We start from the raw sequence: 14,118 nt of genomic DNA on the forward strand, positions 1-14,118 counted from the left end.
ACACTGGCCACTCTTCATTAATGGGGGCAAGTTTTGGGGAATGCCTTTTTTTGTTGTTGGCGTTCTGTATTTGGAATTTGACGGTCACTTTTCCGGACCTCGGACTGAATGGAAAATTTGTAAGTGGACCTTTTAAGTTTACATTTGAGTACCCCTGGCATAGACTGATGAAGTGAGAAGGTGATTGGTGGGAAAGGTGACAAATCTCCAAAATGAAGAGAATATTCCGGCCCCGTAGATGGGGGAATGTTCTAACCCTGAAGGGGTTAATCTAGGTATCCACACTATATATGTGTGTATCATCGCCTGCGGGAGATAAAAGACGTCACAAAGTGCAGGTAAACGTTTTTGATGTCTACAGATACCCAAAAAGAAAAATCCCCCTAGTAAAGGGAGGCCACCACCGAATGAATGGATTTCAGCTTAAACTTGTGGACACAAAGGCATTCAGGGCCTTGAGATCCAGGATCGGGCTAACATCATTTGTCTTCGGGACTGCAAACAGATTGGTTAAAATCCTCAGAACCGCCCTGACTCGGGCATCAGGACAATCACCCTGCAAAGGAACAGATCCTGCACAGCCTGTTACAGGGTCCACAGACAGTCTGGCCAAAGCCGCAGATTGGAGGGAAAGCACCTATCTGGCAGAAAGGAATGAAATTCTAATTCATAGTCTAAGAGATTGATTTTGTAGACCAACTTGTCGGGAAAGAGGGGAGTCCACGTGCCTAGAAACCAGCCGAGGGAACCCCCCCACCACCACCACCCCGGGGAGTAAAAGCAAATCTTCAGGCTGAGGAGGACTGGACTTAGAGGTCTTCTGGAGTCAGGGGCTTTTGGCCCGAGAGCTTTGGAGCCCTTAGTTGGGGGCCCAGGGTGAATGAGAAATCCGCTTGTTTGCCAAGAAGCTTGGTCTAGTCTTCTAATGTGGTTCCTTTCCCTTCTTGTTCTGAGGCAGAAAGTGATCATGATAATACCACGATAAAAAGGGATAATACCATCCAGCATAGCCCCAAAAAGGCGGTCTCCCTGGAAGGGCAGGTATGCCAAGGCTATGTTGGAAGATTGGTCAGCTGACCAACAGTTGAGCCAAAGGACCCACCTTGAACCACTGCCGAAAACTGAAAGTGTGGGAAAAAGTGGGGCCACGTCACAGGACGCGTAACAAACTAACTTAAGCCCCTGGACCAACCTGCCTGTAAGTTCCACATACATCTGAGGCATCTGACTGGGAGTCAAGGCTTTTGCATATTCAGACAGTGTCTGGGACACCAACGTTGTGGCCACACAGGCTGGAGTGCAGATCCTGTGCTGGCTATCGCCTTTGCCTCCGGATCTGTGGAGTGCTTAGAGAAGGTAGATTCCTCCACTGGGATCACCATGGCCTTATGGAGCCACAAGATAGGTGGATCTACCACCGGTGGAATAGTCCACTTCTTTAGGGGGGCCTCCTCAAGGGGTAGCATACTGGGATTTGCCTAGGGAGTTAAAACAGACGCCTCAGACAACCCCCATCCTGCATACAAGAATGTCAAAATATGTGGGGTAAGGGAGACTTTGCAGCCCGATCCGGCTGTTGGGCAGCAGGAAACCAAAACCCCCTGTGGAAGCTAGCAAAGGTGGGTCCCATGGGTCTCCTATGCCTCCGATAGAGGAACATATGTCCCTGGTCCCAACAGGCCAGGAGTGGGTGCAATTACCACCCAGGCAGTAAATCCCTAACCAAGCACCCCCGGCTGCCTCTAACCATCCGGGACCTCGCCAACCCCACACCTGCAGCCACTCCCGGATCTCCAGGAGATGTTTACCAATCAGGGGACCCAGGTAGGATATGCGATCCCCAGCACCCCAGGCAAACCCCACACCTCAGGGAGAAAGGGGGGTGGAGGTGAGAAAACAGACCACCACAGGACCAACCACCCCAGGGAGTACCTCCCAAGCGATGGAAGGGGGGCAATGCCATTTCTACTTACTAATCCAGCGGAGTGTGCAGGTAAGGCTCCCATGACAGATTCTCCTCTCAACTGAAGTTAGGGGGCTGTCGGCCAAGGGATTCACTGTGACACAGACTACAGTAGCCCGGTCATATATGTCCCCACGAGACGTTTAACTCTCTGACTGCCTTGGTCCGTGGGGCATAATTGCGGCCGACTGAGCGCAGAGCTAGCTGTCTGCGTAAGCATGCTGGTCAGACTGGGGTAACCACTGGATCTAGATTATCCAGCCCGTCACCCAGCACGTTAGTGGGAATCCAATATAATCATAGCTATAAAATCGTTACTATAGGCTGATGAGGTGAGAAGGTGATTGGTGGGAAAGGTGACACATCTCCAAAATTAAGAGAATGTGTCGGTCCTGTTACTAGGGAAATGTTCTGACCCTGAAGGGGTTAATCTAGGTTTCCACACTATATATGTGTGTATCATCATCTGCTGGAGATAAAAGAGGTCACAGTGACTATGGAGGAAGAGGACGGATATGACGGGGGGGGGGGTTACTGGGTGTAAATAGAAAATAAGATCTTGTTACCTTCTCAGCTGCCACTCCCAGTGATGTCGCCTTGCTACTTCCTCCCGACTCTCCGCTCACTTCGAATTTATACCTGACATCACTTCATGTCTTCCATAGAGACTTCCTCTCTTCCATAGAGACTTCCTGTCTGGGTAGAAGTGAGATCACCACCTTGTGGAGCTCAGAGGAACTGCAGCCCCGAGAAACATCTCGTAGTGTGAACTCGGCCTTGTGCTGTGTGTGTATGTACTGTATATCCTTATAGATGGGTCATCTCCACTCCCACCAAGGGGGCGGGGTTGCCCAATATGTGAAAAATGTCTGGTCAATTTATAAAAATCTGTTATGGGTATAAAATGTTCGTAATAATACTGTATTCTGTATGCACAGTGTTTGCAACGTATATAGCGCTGCTCATCTGAGTAGGAGGGAGGGACTACTGATGAGTGAAATACCCTGCAGCGATGCAGCGGAAGTTGCTCCGCCTCCTTAACCAATCAGCGCGGCACTGTAACCTAAGGTGACCACATTTTTTTAAATGAAATCCGGGGACAATTTTTTTTTTTTTTATTGGCAAATGGTAAACTATTTTATAAGCATGTTTTCCTCAAATTCTATGTGCAATGTCCAGCAATGCAGCCTCAACCGTGCCCAGCCATGCAGCCACACCAGTGCCGATCTATGCAGCCTGACCAGTGCCCAGCAATGCAGCCTCACCAGTGCCGATCTCTGCAGCCTCACCAGTGCCGATCTATGCAGCCTCACCAGTGCCCAGCAATGCAGCCTCACCAGTGCCCAGCAATGCAGCCTGAGCAGTGCCAATCTATGCAGCCTCACCAGTGCCGATCTATGCAGCCTCACTAGTGCCCAGCAATGCAACCTCACCAGTGCCGATCTATGCAGCCTCACCAGTGCCGATCTATGCAGCCTCACCAGTGCCAAGCAATGCAGCATCACCAGGAGAGACGCCGGCGAACATTACTTGTTCGCGTTCGCCGCAGCGGGCGAACATATATGATGTTCGGACCGCCCCCTATACGTCATCATTAAGCAAACTTTGACCCTGTACCTCACAGTCAGCAGACACATTCCAGCCAATCAGCATATCCTCCCTCCCACCTCCTATAAAAAAGCAAGGACAGCATCCATCTTAGATTTATTCTGAAGCTGCAGCATTAGTTAGAGCAGGGAGAGTGCTGCTGCTGCTTAATTAATAGCTAGGCAAGTGTTCTGTGTCCACTCCAGTCCTCAAAGACCCATCTGCTGTAAGGACAGCATCCTGACAGCCCCCGAAAAAGACCATTTTAGGGCTGGTACATCAGTCTGCTTTTTATATATATATATATATATATATATATTGCAGTTGCCTGCCCATGTGTGAGAGGCCACAGGCCCACAGACTGTACTGTGTGCACACCACTCATATAGGGTGGCACAGTACATTGCACGGCGCACGCGCAGTGCCCCAAATTGGAAGTAAGAGGACCGACCAACCATCTTTTTCCATCTCCCGGTTCCTAAAATCTATTCTATAAACCGGCCCCTGATAGGGGGCAAAACAGAGATTAAACTGGTAAGAACAGATTTTTTTAATTAGAAAAAAAAAAAAAAAAAAAAAAGAGGACAGCCTCTGCGGCGCTGGGTATTTTTTGGCCGCGTTACTGAACGCTCATGCACAATGGCTGTAGGCTCATGCGTCCTTTTACGGAGGTAACAAACCTGGTCAGTCAAACCAAAGGCAACATCATCGACCTCATCCCATATGCGTTTTTTCCTGGAGCGTGCCCTGCTGGATCAGGCCGTAGATGAGCATGAAGAGGAAGAGTTGTGGTCACCATCACCACCAGAAGCAGCCTTGTCGTCGTTGGTTGCTGGACCTGCGGCAACGCAGAGAGAGGAGTCTGAAGAAGAGAAGTCAGAGGAGGAAGGTGGCTTTGAGGAGGTGGAAGACCAACCACAGCAGGCGTCCCAGGGGGCTTGTTGTCACCTTTCGGGGACCCTTAGTGTTGTAAATGGCTGGGTGGAGGAAGAGACCTTCAATGACGTCAGTGAGGACAAGGAACGGGACATGGCTAGCTGGTATCCAACCTTTTGCAATTGGGGAGTTTGCGGTTGTGCAAATGGACTGTTTGCGGTTGTTTGCGGAGCGTTAAACGGGGAGTTTGGTCTGTCAGAGTTTGGTCTGTCACTGTGAAGCGGGCGTAACCCTTACACTACCTGATCGATACAACATCATACCTGATCGTAAACACACACTGGATGTTTTAAAGCACGTTATTCCAAACAATTTAGGAATGTTAGCTGATTTATGCCCTTTATGGATTTAAACCCGACTCTTCGTCAACTACGTAATTTTCCATGGGAGTTTTGCCATGGATCCTCCTCCGGCATGCCACAGTCCAGGTGTTAGTCCCCTTGAAACAACTTTTCCATCACTATTGTGGCCAGAAAGAGTCCCTGTAGGTTTTAAAATTCGCCTGCCTATTGAAGTCTATGGCAGTTCATTCCGTTCGCGAATATTTGCGCAAATTCACGCTCGCAAATGGAAAATTTTATGTTCGCGACATCTCTAATCACCAGTGCCAAGCAATGCAGCCTCACCAGTGCCGATCTATGCAGCCTCCCCAGTGCCCAGCAATACAGCCTCACCAGTGCCCAGCAATGCAGTCTCACCAGTGCCCAGCAATGCAGCCTCACCAGTGCAGGGGATCAGAAAAAAGACAGGAACAGGAGAGCCTGCCGGATCATCACACAGGCTGGCATCGCCCGCTGCGTCAGCTTTAATTTGAATCATCGGGTGCCCGCCGTCACACAGGTACAGCCTCCTGGTTTGGCTCCTACCTATGATAGACAGCACACATGTCCCGGCATTGGACAAGTGTGCTATGAGAAATCAGACAGCACACTTGTCCAATGCCGGGACGTGTGCTGTCTATCATAGGTAGGAGCCAAACCAGGAGGTGGGACTTTGGGTGATGGCGGGAGCCCAGCGATCCAAATTAAAGCTGACACAGCGGGGGGACGCCAGCCTGACACTCCCCATTGTGTGGCACTGGGGCGGACTGCCCCCCCATAGGTATGCCACTGGTTTTGGCACCCCCCTCTGCCTCAGCACCAGCCCACAATCAGCCCTGCACCTAGCGCCGTCCCTACAATCCGGAGACAAAACCGTGTCATGATACAAGAGAATGTCAGAGACTGCAGACATAGTACAGGAGATGGTCAGAGACTGCAGACATAGTACAGGAGATGGTCAGAGACTGCAGACATTATACAGGAGATGATCAGACACTGCAGACATAGTACAGGAGATGGTCTGAGACTGCAGACATAGTACAGGAGATGGTCAGAGACTGCAGACATGATACAGGAGACGGTCAGAGACTGCAGACATGGTACAGGAGACGGTCAGAGACTGCAGACATGGTACAGGAGATGGTCAGAGACTGCAGACATGGTACAGGAGATGGTCAGAGACTGCAGACATGGCACAGGAGACGGTCAGAGATTGCAGACATGATACAGGAGATGATCAGAGACTGCAGATATGATACAGGAGACGGTCAGAGACTGCAGACATGGTACAGGAGACGGTCAGAGACTGCAGACATGGTACAGGAGATGGTCAGAGACTGCAGACATAGTACAGGGGACAGTCAGAGATTGCAGACATGGTACAGGAGACGATCAGAGACTGCAGACATGATACAGGAGACGATCAGAGACTGCAGACATGATACAGGAGACGGTCAGAGACTGCAGACATGGTACAGGAGATGGTCAGAGACTGCAGACATGGTACAGGAGACGATCAGAGACTGCAGACATGATACAGGAGACGGTCAGAGACTGCAGACATGGTACAGGAGATGGTCAGAGACTGCAGACATGGTACAGGAGACGGTCAGAGATTGCAGACATGATACAGGAGATGATCAGAGACTGCAGACATGATACAGGAGACGGTCAGAGACGGCAGACATGGTACAGGAGACGGTCAGAGACTGCAGACATGGTACAGGAGATGGTCAGAGACTGCAGACATGGTACAGGAGACAGTCAGAGAATGCAGACATGGTACAGGAGACAGTCAGAGAATGCAGACATGGTACAGGTGATGATCAGAGACTGCAGACATGATACAGGAGACGGTCAGAGACTGCAGACATGGTACAGGAGATGGTCAGAGACTGCAGACATGGTACAGGAGACGGTCAGAGACTGCAGAAATGGTACAGTAGACGCAAAATGAAGGAAAAATGGTCATGGGACTTTAGATGAGGTAGGTTGCTTGCCTAAATGACCAGATAAAGTGAAGTCTCAAAAATGTTTATTCATTACATGATTGATAATAGACAGAGATATATAACAAATACGACATCACATAATCCAGATAGAAATACAGACATATAATGTAGAGGACTGGCATAAAAAAAAAGGGTATCTTGCCATGTATTTACACAATTCATATTATAATAATGTACAATAATAAACGTGTGTATATATATATATATATATATATATATATATATATATATATCTCATGAATATACAAAAAAGAGAGAAGGGTTGCCCAGTGGGACTTTATATGAGGTGCACACATGAGTCGTTTGAGTTGTAGGATATATATTTAATTAAAAATGTATCACAATTGAATGTCATTGTGGCAATGATGCAGAAAATTACATATGTTCTGAACCATAAACAATACAGAGTAGTCATATCATATAATAAAAAAGTATATTGATCACAGGTAATTGTCATTAAAATGATCCAGAGAAATATGCAGATTCTGAACCACAAACAATGCATGGTAGTCATATCATTTATAATGGTAACATCACCACTCAGATATAGAGATTTTTAGTACGCCATTGTAGCAATAAAAAATGATGGGTACAAAGGTATGAAGCATCGTTAGAACTCTACGCGTTTCATGGGTCGCAGTATGCCCATTCATCAGGAGTAGATGCATATGTCTGAAAAAAATGTAAGGATATATATATGAAATAGACTGGTGGCTAGTTATGCATGGTATCTCAAAAGAGCCCACATGGGGAAAACCATACTTACACCGCAATTGGACCAACTGTGCTGGGGCAGCGCTAACACAAGGCGGCAGTAAACATGTCCGGTTCGGAAGCCGAAGGGACGGGGCCAAATCATTGACCCACCCGAGACCAGGCGGGAAGTAGATGTGGGACATGAGAGGGTGATGATTTGGATATATTTCTCCAATCTACAAGTAGGAAAAGTAAATTTTGTATGTGTAACAATCCTATAGGCTCACCTGAGTCAGAGGACTGCTGGCCGGAGGTAGGAGTGGAGCCCAGTGGCAAAGACCGCAGGCAGTTAGTAGGTGCTGGATACCAGATGGACACAGCGTAGTACTCTGATGAGGACACGGGTTCACCTGAGGTGCGGAAACTAAGTGCTAGCTGGTTTTCACTAGAGCCCCTGATGGGGGGGATAGACTGCGCTGCAAGCTAACACCAGGACGCGGTCCTCAGGATCACCCAGCCAGGCAGAGGGCTGGTTCGGTCCGAAGGCGGTGGAGCAGACAAGGGATAACCAGAGAGAAGTCAGACGAGCCAAAGGTCGGGGCGGGCAGCAGTAAGCGTGGTCAGACAATCCGGATCGGCAACAGAGGTAGCAGTTCAGTAGGTAGGGACAAAGCAGAAGAGTAGTCGGTAGTCAATTCCTGGTCAGCGTTGGATTTGTGGTAGTAGATAAGAGCAGCAGGTGAGGAGTAGCTTGATCAAGGTTCAGGAGCTCAATAATCAGCAATCTGGAGTGCAAGGGGCTGGACTTATATAGGGAAGTACCAGGTGTGGGGAATCAAGGGTGATGAGCAAGGCTTGGCAAGACTAAGGTTGAATTAATAGGCTTCAGGGAAGAATGTTCAGGGAAGAATGTCCAGAGAGGACGGTAGCCTAGTAAGCAGGGCTACCGCCTGGGATGTGGCTGGTCACAGGTTCGAATCCCGACAGTATGTCATAATGAAATGCATGGCAAAGAAAAAATTATTAATAGCCAGTAAAAGGATATGAATGTAAATACTCAAATAAAGCATTAAAAATGAGTATAGGTAACATAACTGTATGCGGTCAATAATAGCCAGCGATGAAATATCCGTATGTATCCAGATTGGAGGGATAAATATATATATAAAAACCATAAAAGGTGGTGAACAGTGTGGGAGCTCAAAAATAACACCAGAGAAATGGGTGGAAAAGTTGCCATGTGAAGGTGTGGGGTAAATAAAAGCACTGAGGAAAAGCCAGGGGGTAATGATTTGAAGGTGCAAAAATAAAGTGCAGCAAAGATTTCTGACGCTGTGAGTATACCTGCCAATTAGAGTATGGAGAGCATAGCTGGAGTGCACGGTGCTGGGAAAGTGCAGAGGTGAATGACCCAACAAATCTGCTCGCCTGAAATACTAGGATGGGGTGCAGTCGGCTCCGCCCAAACGCCATGAATGAGGGAAATAGGAGCGTGTACACGCCGGACAACGTGACCCCGCTCTGCAGGGACGCCGACAGTACCGCCGGCGTCCACTCCCCACAAAGATAGAGATGCTAGGGAAACACGCCACGACGCTGCATAAGCAAGCGTCATCACTGCGCTGATGCAGAGGTGGCCCCGCCCGACATAGTGGGGAGGGGACAGCAGGGGGCATGTAGACTCCCCTAATACTGCATCACGGCTCCCAAACCGCCACCAGGGGGAGCACCAGAGACCAGCACAGGTGGTAGAGCAGTAGTATTATCAAAGGCAATAGGATGTATTCAAAAATAAAAAAGTAACAATGTATGTAGGTATTGAATTGTAAATGGTGCAGCCAAGAGCTGAACCACCAAGTAAATAAAACAAAATGACAAGGGACAGTAATGAACCCGATTGGGCATAGGTGTCTTCCACCTGGGTTCAATATAAAAATCCTTACATTTTTTTCAGACATATGCATCTACTCCTGATGAATGGGCATACTGCGACCCATGTTTATACAATTGTAACGCTCCTGCGTTTTATGTATGGTGTGGATTTTCAGCTGCAGAAATATTCCACTTCAGTAGTCATGTAGAGAAACGCTGAGACACCAATCCCAACTCTCAATGACTCATCATGTGTGGATGATCTAAATTCAGCAAGTAAATACACACACTCAATAAGATGTTTCCTAGAGTGACTTATGTATATAGTAACACAGTGATGAAAGGCTGAAGAGACAGGTTGGGTAGAGATGGTAGATGACAGACACTTGAAAGGAAATGTTCTTGAAAGTAAGATAGTAGCAGATGGGATGCAAATAGGTTTAACAATCATGTATGGTAGCAGATGACAGAGTAGCAGGTGGACATACAAGAGAGATCAACCCAGTGCAAGAACAGGTGGTAGTAGGCTCAAGAGCTAGCAATCTTAGATAATGCAGATGTAGTAATAGTCCTTAGTATGCAGAGCTAGATAGTGTAAGCTTTAGTATGAAGGTTATAGAGGTTTCCCCTGTGGGGTACTTATCACTAATAGCAATGTAGCAGAGGAGAGGTTCGGCAAGAGCGGATGATCCGGTAGCGGGATACAGGGATCAGCGCAGCGTGGTTCCGACAGCGAGGTATGCTTGCAAGCATGAGAGCTTCAAGACAGGTTAGTATCAAGGCACAAAGCAGTTTGAACGAACACATGTGAGTGAGAGCCGGCTATCTAAATAGCCATCCAGTCCGGCGCTCAGTGATGACAGCATCAGTCTTAATGGTGTATGCGCACCTTACCAAAAGAGAATGGTGGGGCGCATACACTTATGAAAGAGTAATTAGGGTACCCAAAGGTACCAGAACATTACAACAATACGGGATGGAGGTGCATCACGTTTTGACAGTAATGGAAACCCCTCTTTTTCTCTTTTTTTAATATCTCATGAATAATACATGGTTAGTATCCAGATACAGATCTCTTCACATCTATATCTCTACGCGTTTCGTGGAACTTTCAGACACTCATCAGGAGCTTGATAAAAAAAATATAAGCTTATTTTAGAATACAAAAATCTTAAAAAAATAAAAAGAATACACCAAATTGCTCCCTTAGAAATATTGTATACATAAGATCCTACTACTTAACCAAAGTAGGCCATGTGACCATAAGGGAATGAAAGCACGGTGAGGGGAGGAGTCTAACCAAGGGCTAAGGCAGGAATAAGCCAATCAGTCATAAAAAAAAGGGGGGGGGGACCTAGCAGATGGAGACCCGGACACCTATAATTCCAACAAGTGTAAAAGCACATGGTGACCAATTATTCTAAGAAAGAGGTTAAGTATAAAAATAAATAGGGGTAAATGCATATATATATAGAAGGAAAAATATATAGACTGCAGACATAGTACAGGAGACGGTCAGAGACTGCAGACATTGTACAGGAGACGGTCAGAGACTGCAGACATGGTACAGGAGATGGTCAGAGACTGCAGACATGATACAGGAGACAGTCAGAAACTGCAGACATGGTACAGGAGATGGTCAGAGACTGCAGACATAGGACAGGAGATGGTCAGAGACTGCAGACATGATACAGGAGACAGTCAGAAACTGCAGACATGGTACAGGAGACGGTCAGAGACTGCAGACATGGTACAGGAGATGGTCAGAGACTGCAGACATGGTACAGGAGACGGTCAGAGACTGCAGACATGGTACAGGAGATGGTCAGAGACTGCAGACATGATACAGGAGACAGTCAGAAACTGCAGACATGGTACAGGAGATGGTCAGAGACTGCAGACATAGGACAGGAGATGGTCAGAGACTGCAGACATGATACAGGAGACAGTCAGAAACTGCAGACATGGTACAGGAGACGGTCAGAGACTGCAGACATGGTACAGGAGACGGTCAGAGACTGCAGACATGGTACAGGAGACGGTCAGAGATTGCAGAAATAGTACAGTAGATGGTCAGAGATTGCAGACATGGTACAGGAGACGGTCAGAGACTGCAGACATGGTACAGGAGACGGTCAGAGACTGCAGACATGGTACAGGAGACGGTCAGAGACTGCAGACATAGTACAGGAGACGGCCAGCAGGTAAGTATGATATCTTTCTTTATTTCACAGAAAATAATAATAATACCCTTTAGTATCACTTTAACAAATCATTGGGGAGTCTTTTGGCAGCAACTTAGGCCCCAATGTGATAGGCCCACACAGTACACAGACTGGAGGTACAGCAGAGATGGGGGATGGGCCACTTCTATGCACTCACCCCTCACTTACATTAAACATGGCAGGCTGGTCTCTTACCCCTCCCCCCTCCCCTCGCAACTCATTTCCTGAAGCAGACTCTGGATGTGATGATGATGTTAGCGCCGAGCGGCACTACACCCGCCCATCGGGGAGGTGACAGGGATACAAATCCCGAGGAAGGGCGGAGAGCGTGGGGGGGCGGCACGTTGATGTTCTGCATCGCCCTCCTCCTGAGGCAACACCTTCCAATGAGAGGGGAACAGCGCCGGACGCAGCCAGGTCAACGGTGCATGTTAATCTAGCAATGACATTTCTGTGAGGGGAGGGGGTGGGGGAGGAGCCAGGATGACGTCACGCACAACCGCGATTATTCTGGGTTTCGCATCGTAACCGAATCGGAAAAGGCTGCATAGCGATGCGCCGATAATTTTAAACACCCCCAGTGACAACGTGAGTACATTGATCAGATTGTACATTCAGTCCATAGCGGCCTATAAAGAGAATCCTCAGCTCCATCTAGTGGCCATAATCCAGTATTTGTCCCAAAATACCTCAATTAAATAAAAGGCGAAATAACACATTATGGCCACTAGATGGAGCTGATGATTATAGGAAATCACACATTTATTTTAAAAACAGACCTCTAAATGTTTTTGGAATCTTCCCACACAAAATGTACTCAGCCAATGAAAGGTAAGGACTCCATTTTTATTTTTCTCCTGCTATCAATGGCCAACACGGGACAACACTTCATCCATGTCTTTGGTGATCTCTGATCTCCTTATGAAGTGTTTCTTACATGATGAAGATCAGCCATGGAGTATATCTGAGGTGTATAGCAGGGTGTGCTTCTTCCCCACATGTCCACCAACATTCATATACAAGACATTTCCCGCACTCAAGGCACTAATACACCTCCAGGGTTGTGTGGGACCCCTTATGTACAGGAAGACAGGACTTCAGTGAGGAACATTTCCCTCACTCAGGACAGGAATATGGCTTCTCCCCCGTGTGCAATCTCTGATGTTTAATAAAACTGGCCTTATATGAAAAACATTTCCCGCACTCAGGACAGGAATACGATTTCTCACCAGTGTGAGATCTCTGATGTGTGGAAACAGCAGACTTCGTTGAAAAACATTTCCCACACTCAGGACAGGAATACGGCTTCTCACCAGTGTGAGATCTCTGATGTATATAAAGATATGACTTCTTTGAAAAACATTTCCCGCACTCAGGACAGGAATATGGCTTCTCACCAGTGTGAGATATCCGATGTGTGGAAAGATTGGACTTCAGTGTAAAACATTTCCCGCACTCAGGACAGGAATACGGCTTCTCACCAGTGTGAGTTATCCGATGTGTGGAAAGATTGGACTTCACTGTAAAACATTTCCCACACTCAGGACAGGAATACGGCTTCTCGCCAGTGTGCACTCTCTGATGTTTGGAAAGATATGACTTCTGTGAAAAACATTTCCCGCACTCAGGACAGGAATACGGCTTCTTGCCAGTATGCACTCTCTGATGTTTGGAAAGAGCGGACTTGTCTGAAAAACATTTCCCGCACTCAGGACAGGAATACGGCTTCTCACCCGTGTGAGATCTCTGATGTGTGGAAAGAGCGGACGTATTTGAAAAACATTTCCCGCACTCAGGACAGGAATACGGCTTCTCGCCAGAGTGCACTCTCTGATGTGTGGAAAGAGAGGACTTATCTGAAAAACATTTCCCACACTCAGGACAGGAATACGGCTTCTCACCAGTGTGCAATCTCCGATGTGTGGAAAGAGCTGACGTCTGTGAAAAACATTTCCCGCACTCAGGACAGGAATACGGCTTCTCACCAGTGTGAGATCTCTGATGTGTGGAAAGATCAGACTTCTGTGTAAAACATTTCCCGCACTCAAGGCAGGAAAAAGGATTCTCTCCTGTGTGAAATCGCTGATGTGTGTAAAGATTGGCCTTCACTGAAAAACATTTCCCGCACTCAGGACAGGAATACGGCTTCTCACCTGTGTGACTCCTTTTATGTACACGAAGATTTGATCTATCACGGAAACATTTCCCACACTCAGTACACGGAAATCTCTTATCTGTTGGAAGGACGGCACCGTCCCTCACAGTCTGAGGTTCCTCAGGATAAGAGGGATACGATGGTCCGGCACCGTCCCTCACAGTCTGAGGTTCCTCAGGATATGAGGAATACGATGGTCCGGCACCGTCCCTCACAGTCTGAGGTTCCACAGGATAAGAGGAATACGATGGTCCGGCACTGTCCCTCACAGTCTGAGGTTCCTCAGGATAAGAGGAATACGATGGTCCCGCACCGTCCCTCACAGTCTGATGTTCCTCAGGATAAGAGGAAT

The 14,118-nt window shown here is 47.6% G+C and overlaps 2 protein-coding genes across 2 annotated transcripts in view; both read right to left on the reverse strand.

The window, feature by feature from the left end:
* LOC309564464 (uncharacterized protein) overlaps positions 1–14,118 on the reverse strand; it is a gene marked incomplete at both ends in the record, with an annotated part of 826,241 nt that overhangs the window by 197,670 nt on the left and 614,453 nt on the right.
* LOC309564045 (uncharacterized protein) overlaps positions 1–14,118 on the reverse strand; it is a gene marked incomplete at its 3' end in the record, with an annotated part of 140,480 nt that overhangs the window by 34,808 nt on the left and 91,554 nt on the right. The window contains exon 5 of the mRNA XM_082268670.1: positions 12,732–13,799. Coding sequence (XP_082124796.1) covers positions 12,732–13,799 — 1,068 coding nt within the window. The remainder of the gene's footprint in view (positions 1–12,731; positions 13,800–14,118) is intronic.

Source organism: Pelophylax lessonae (assembly GCF_965119305.1).
Source record: "Pelophylax lessonae genome assembly, chromosome: 9".
NCBI classification, from domain to species: domain Eukaryota; kingdom Metazoa; phylum Chordata; class Amphibia; order Anura; family Ranidae; genus Pelophylax; species Pelophylax lessonae.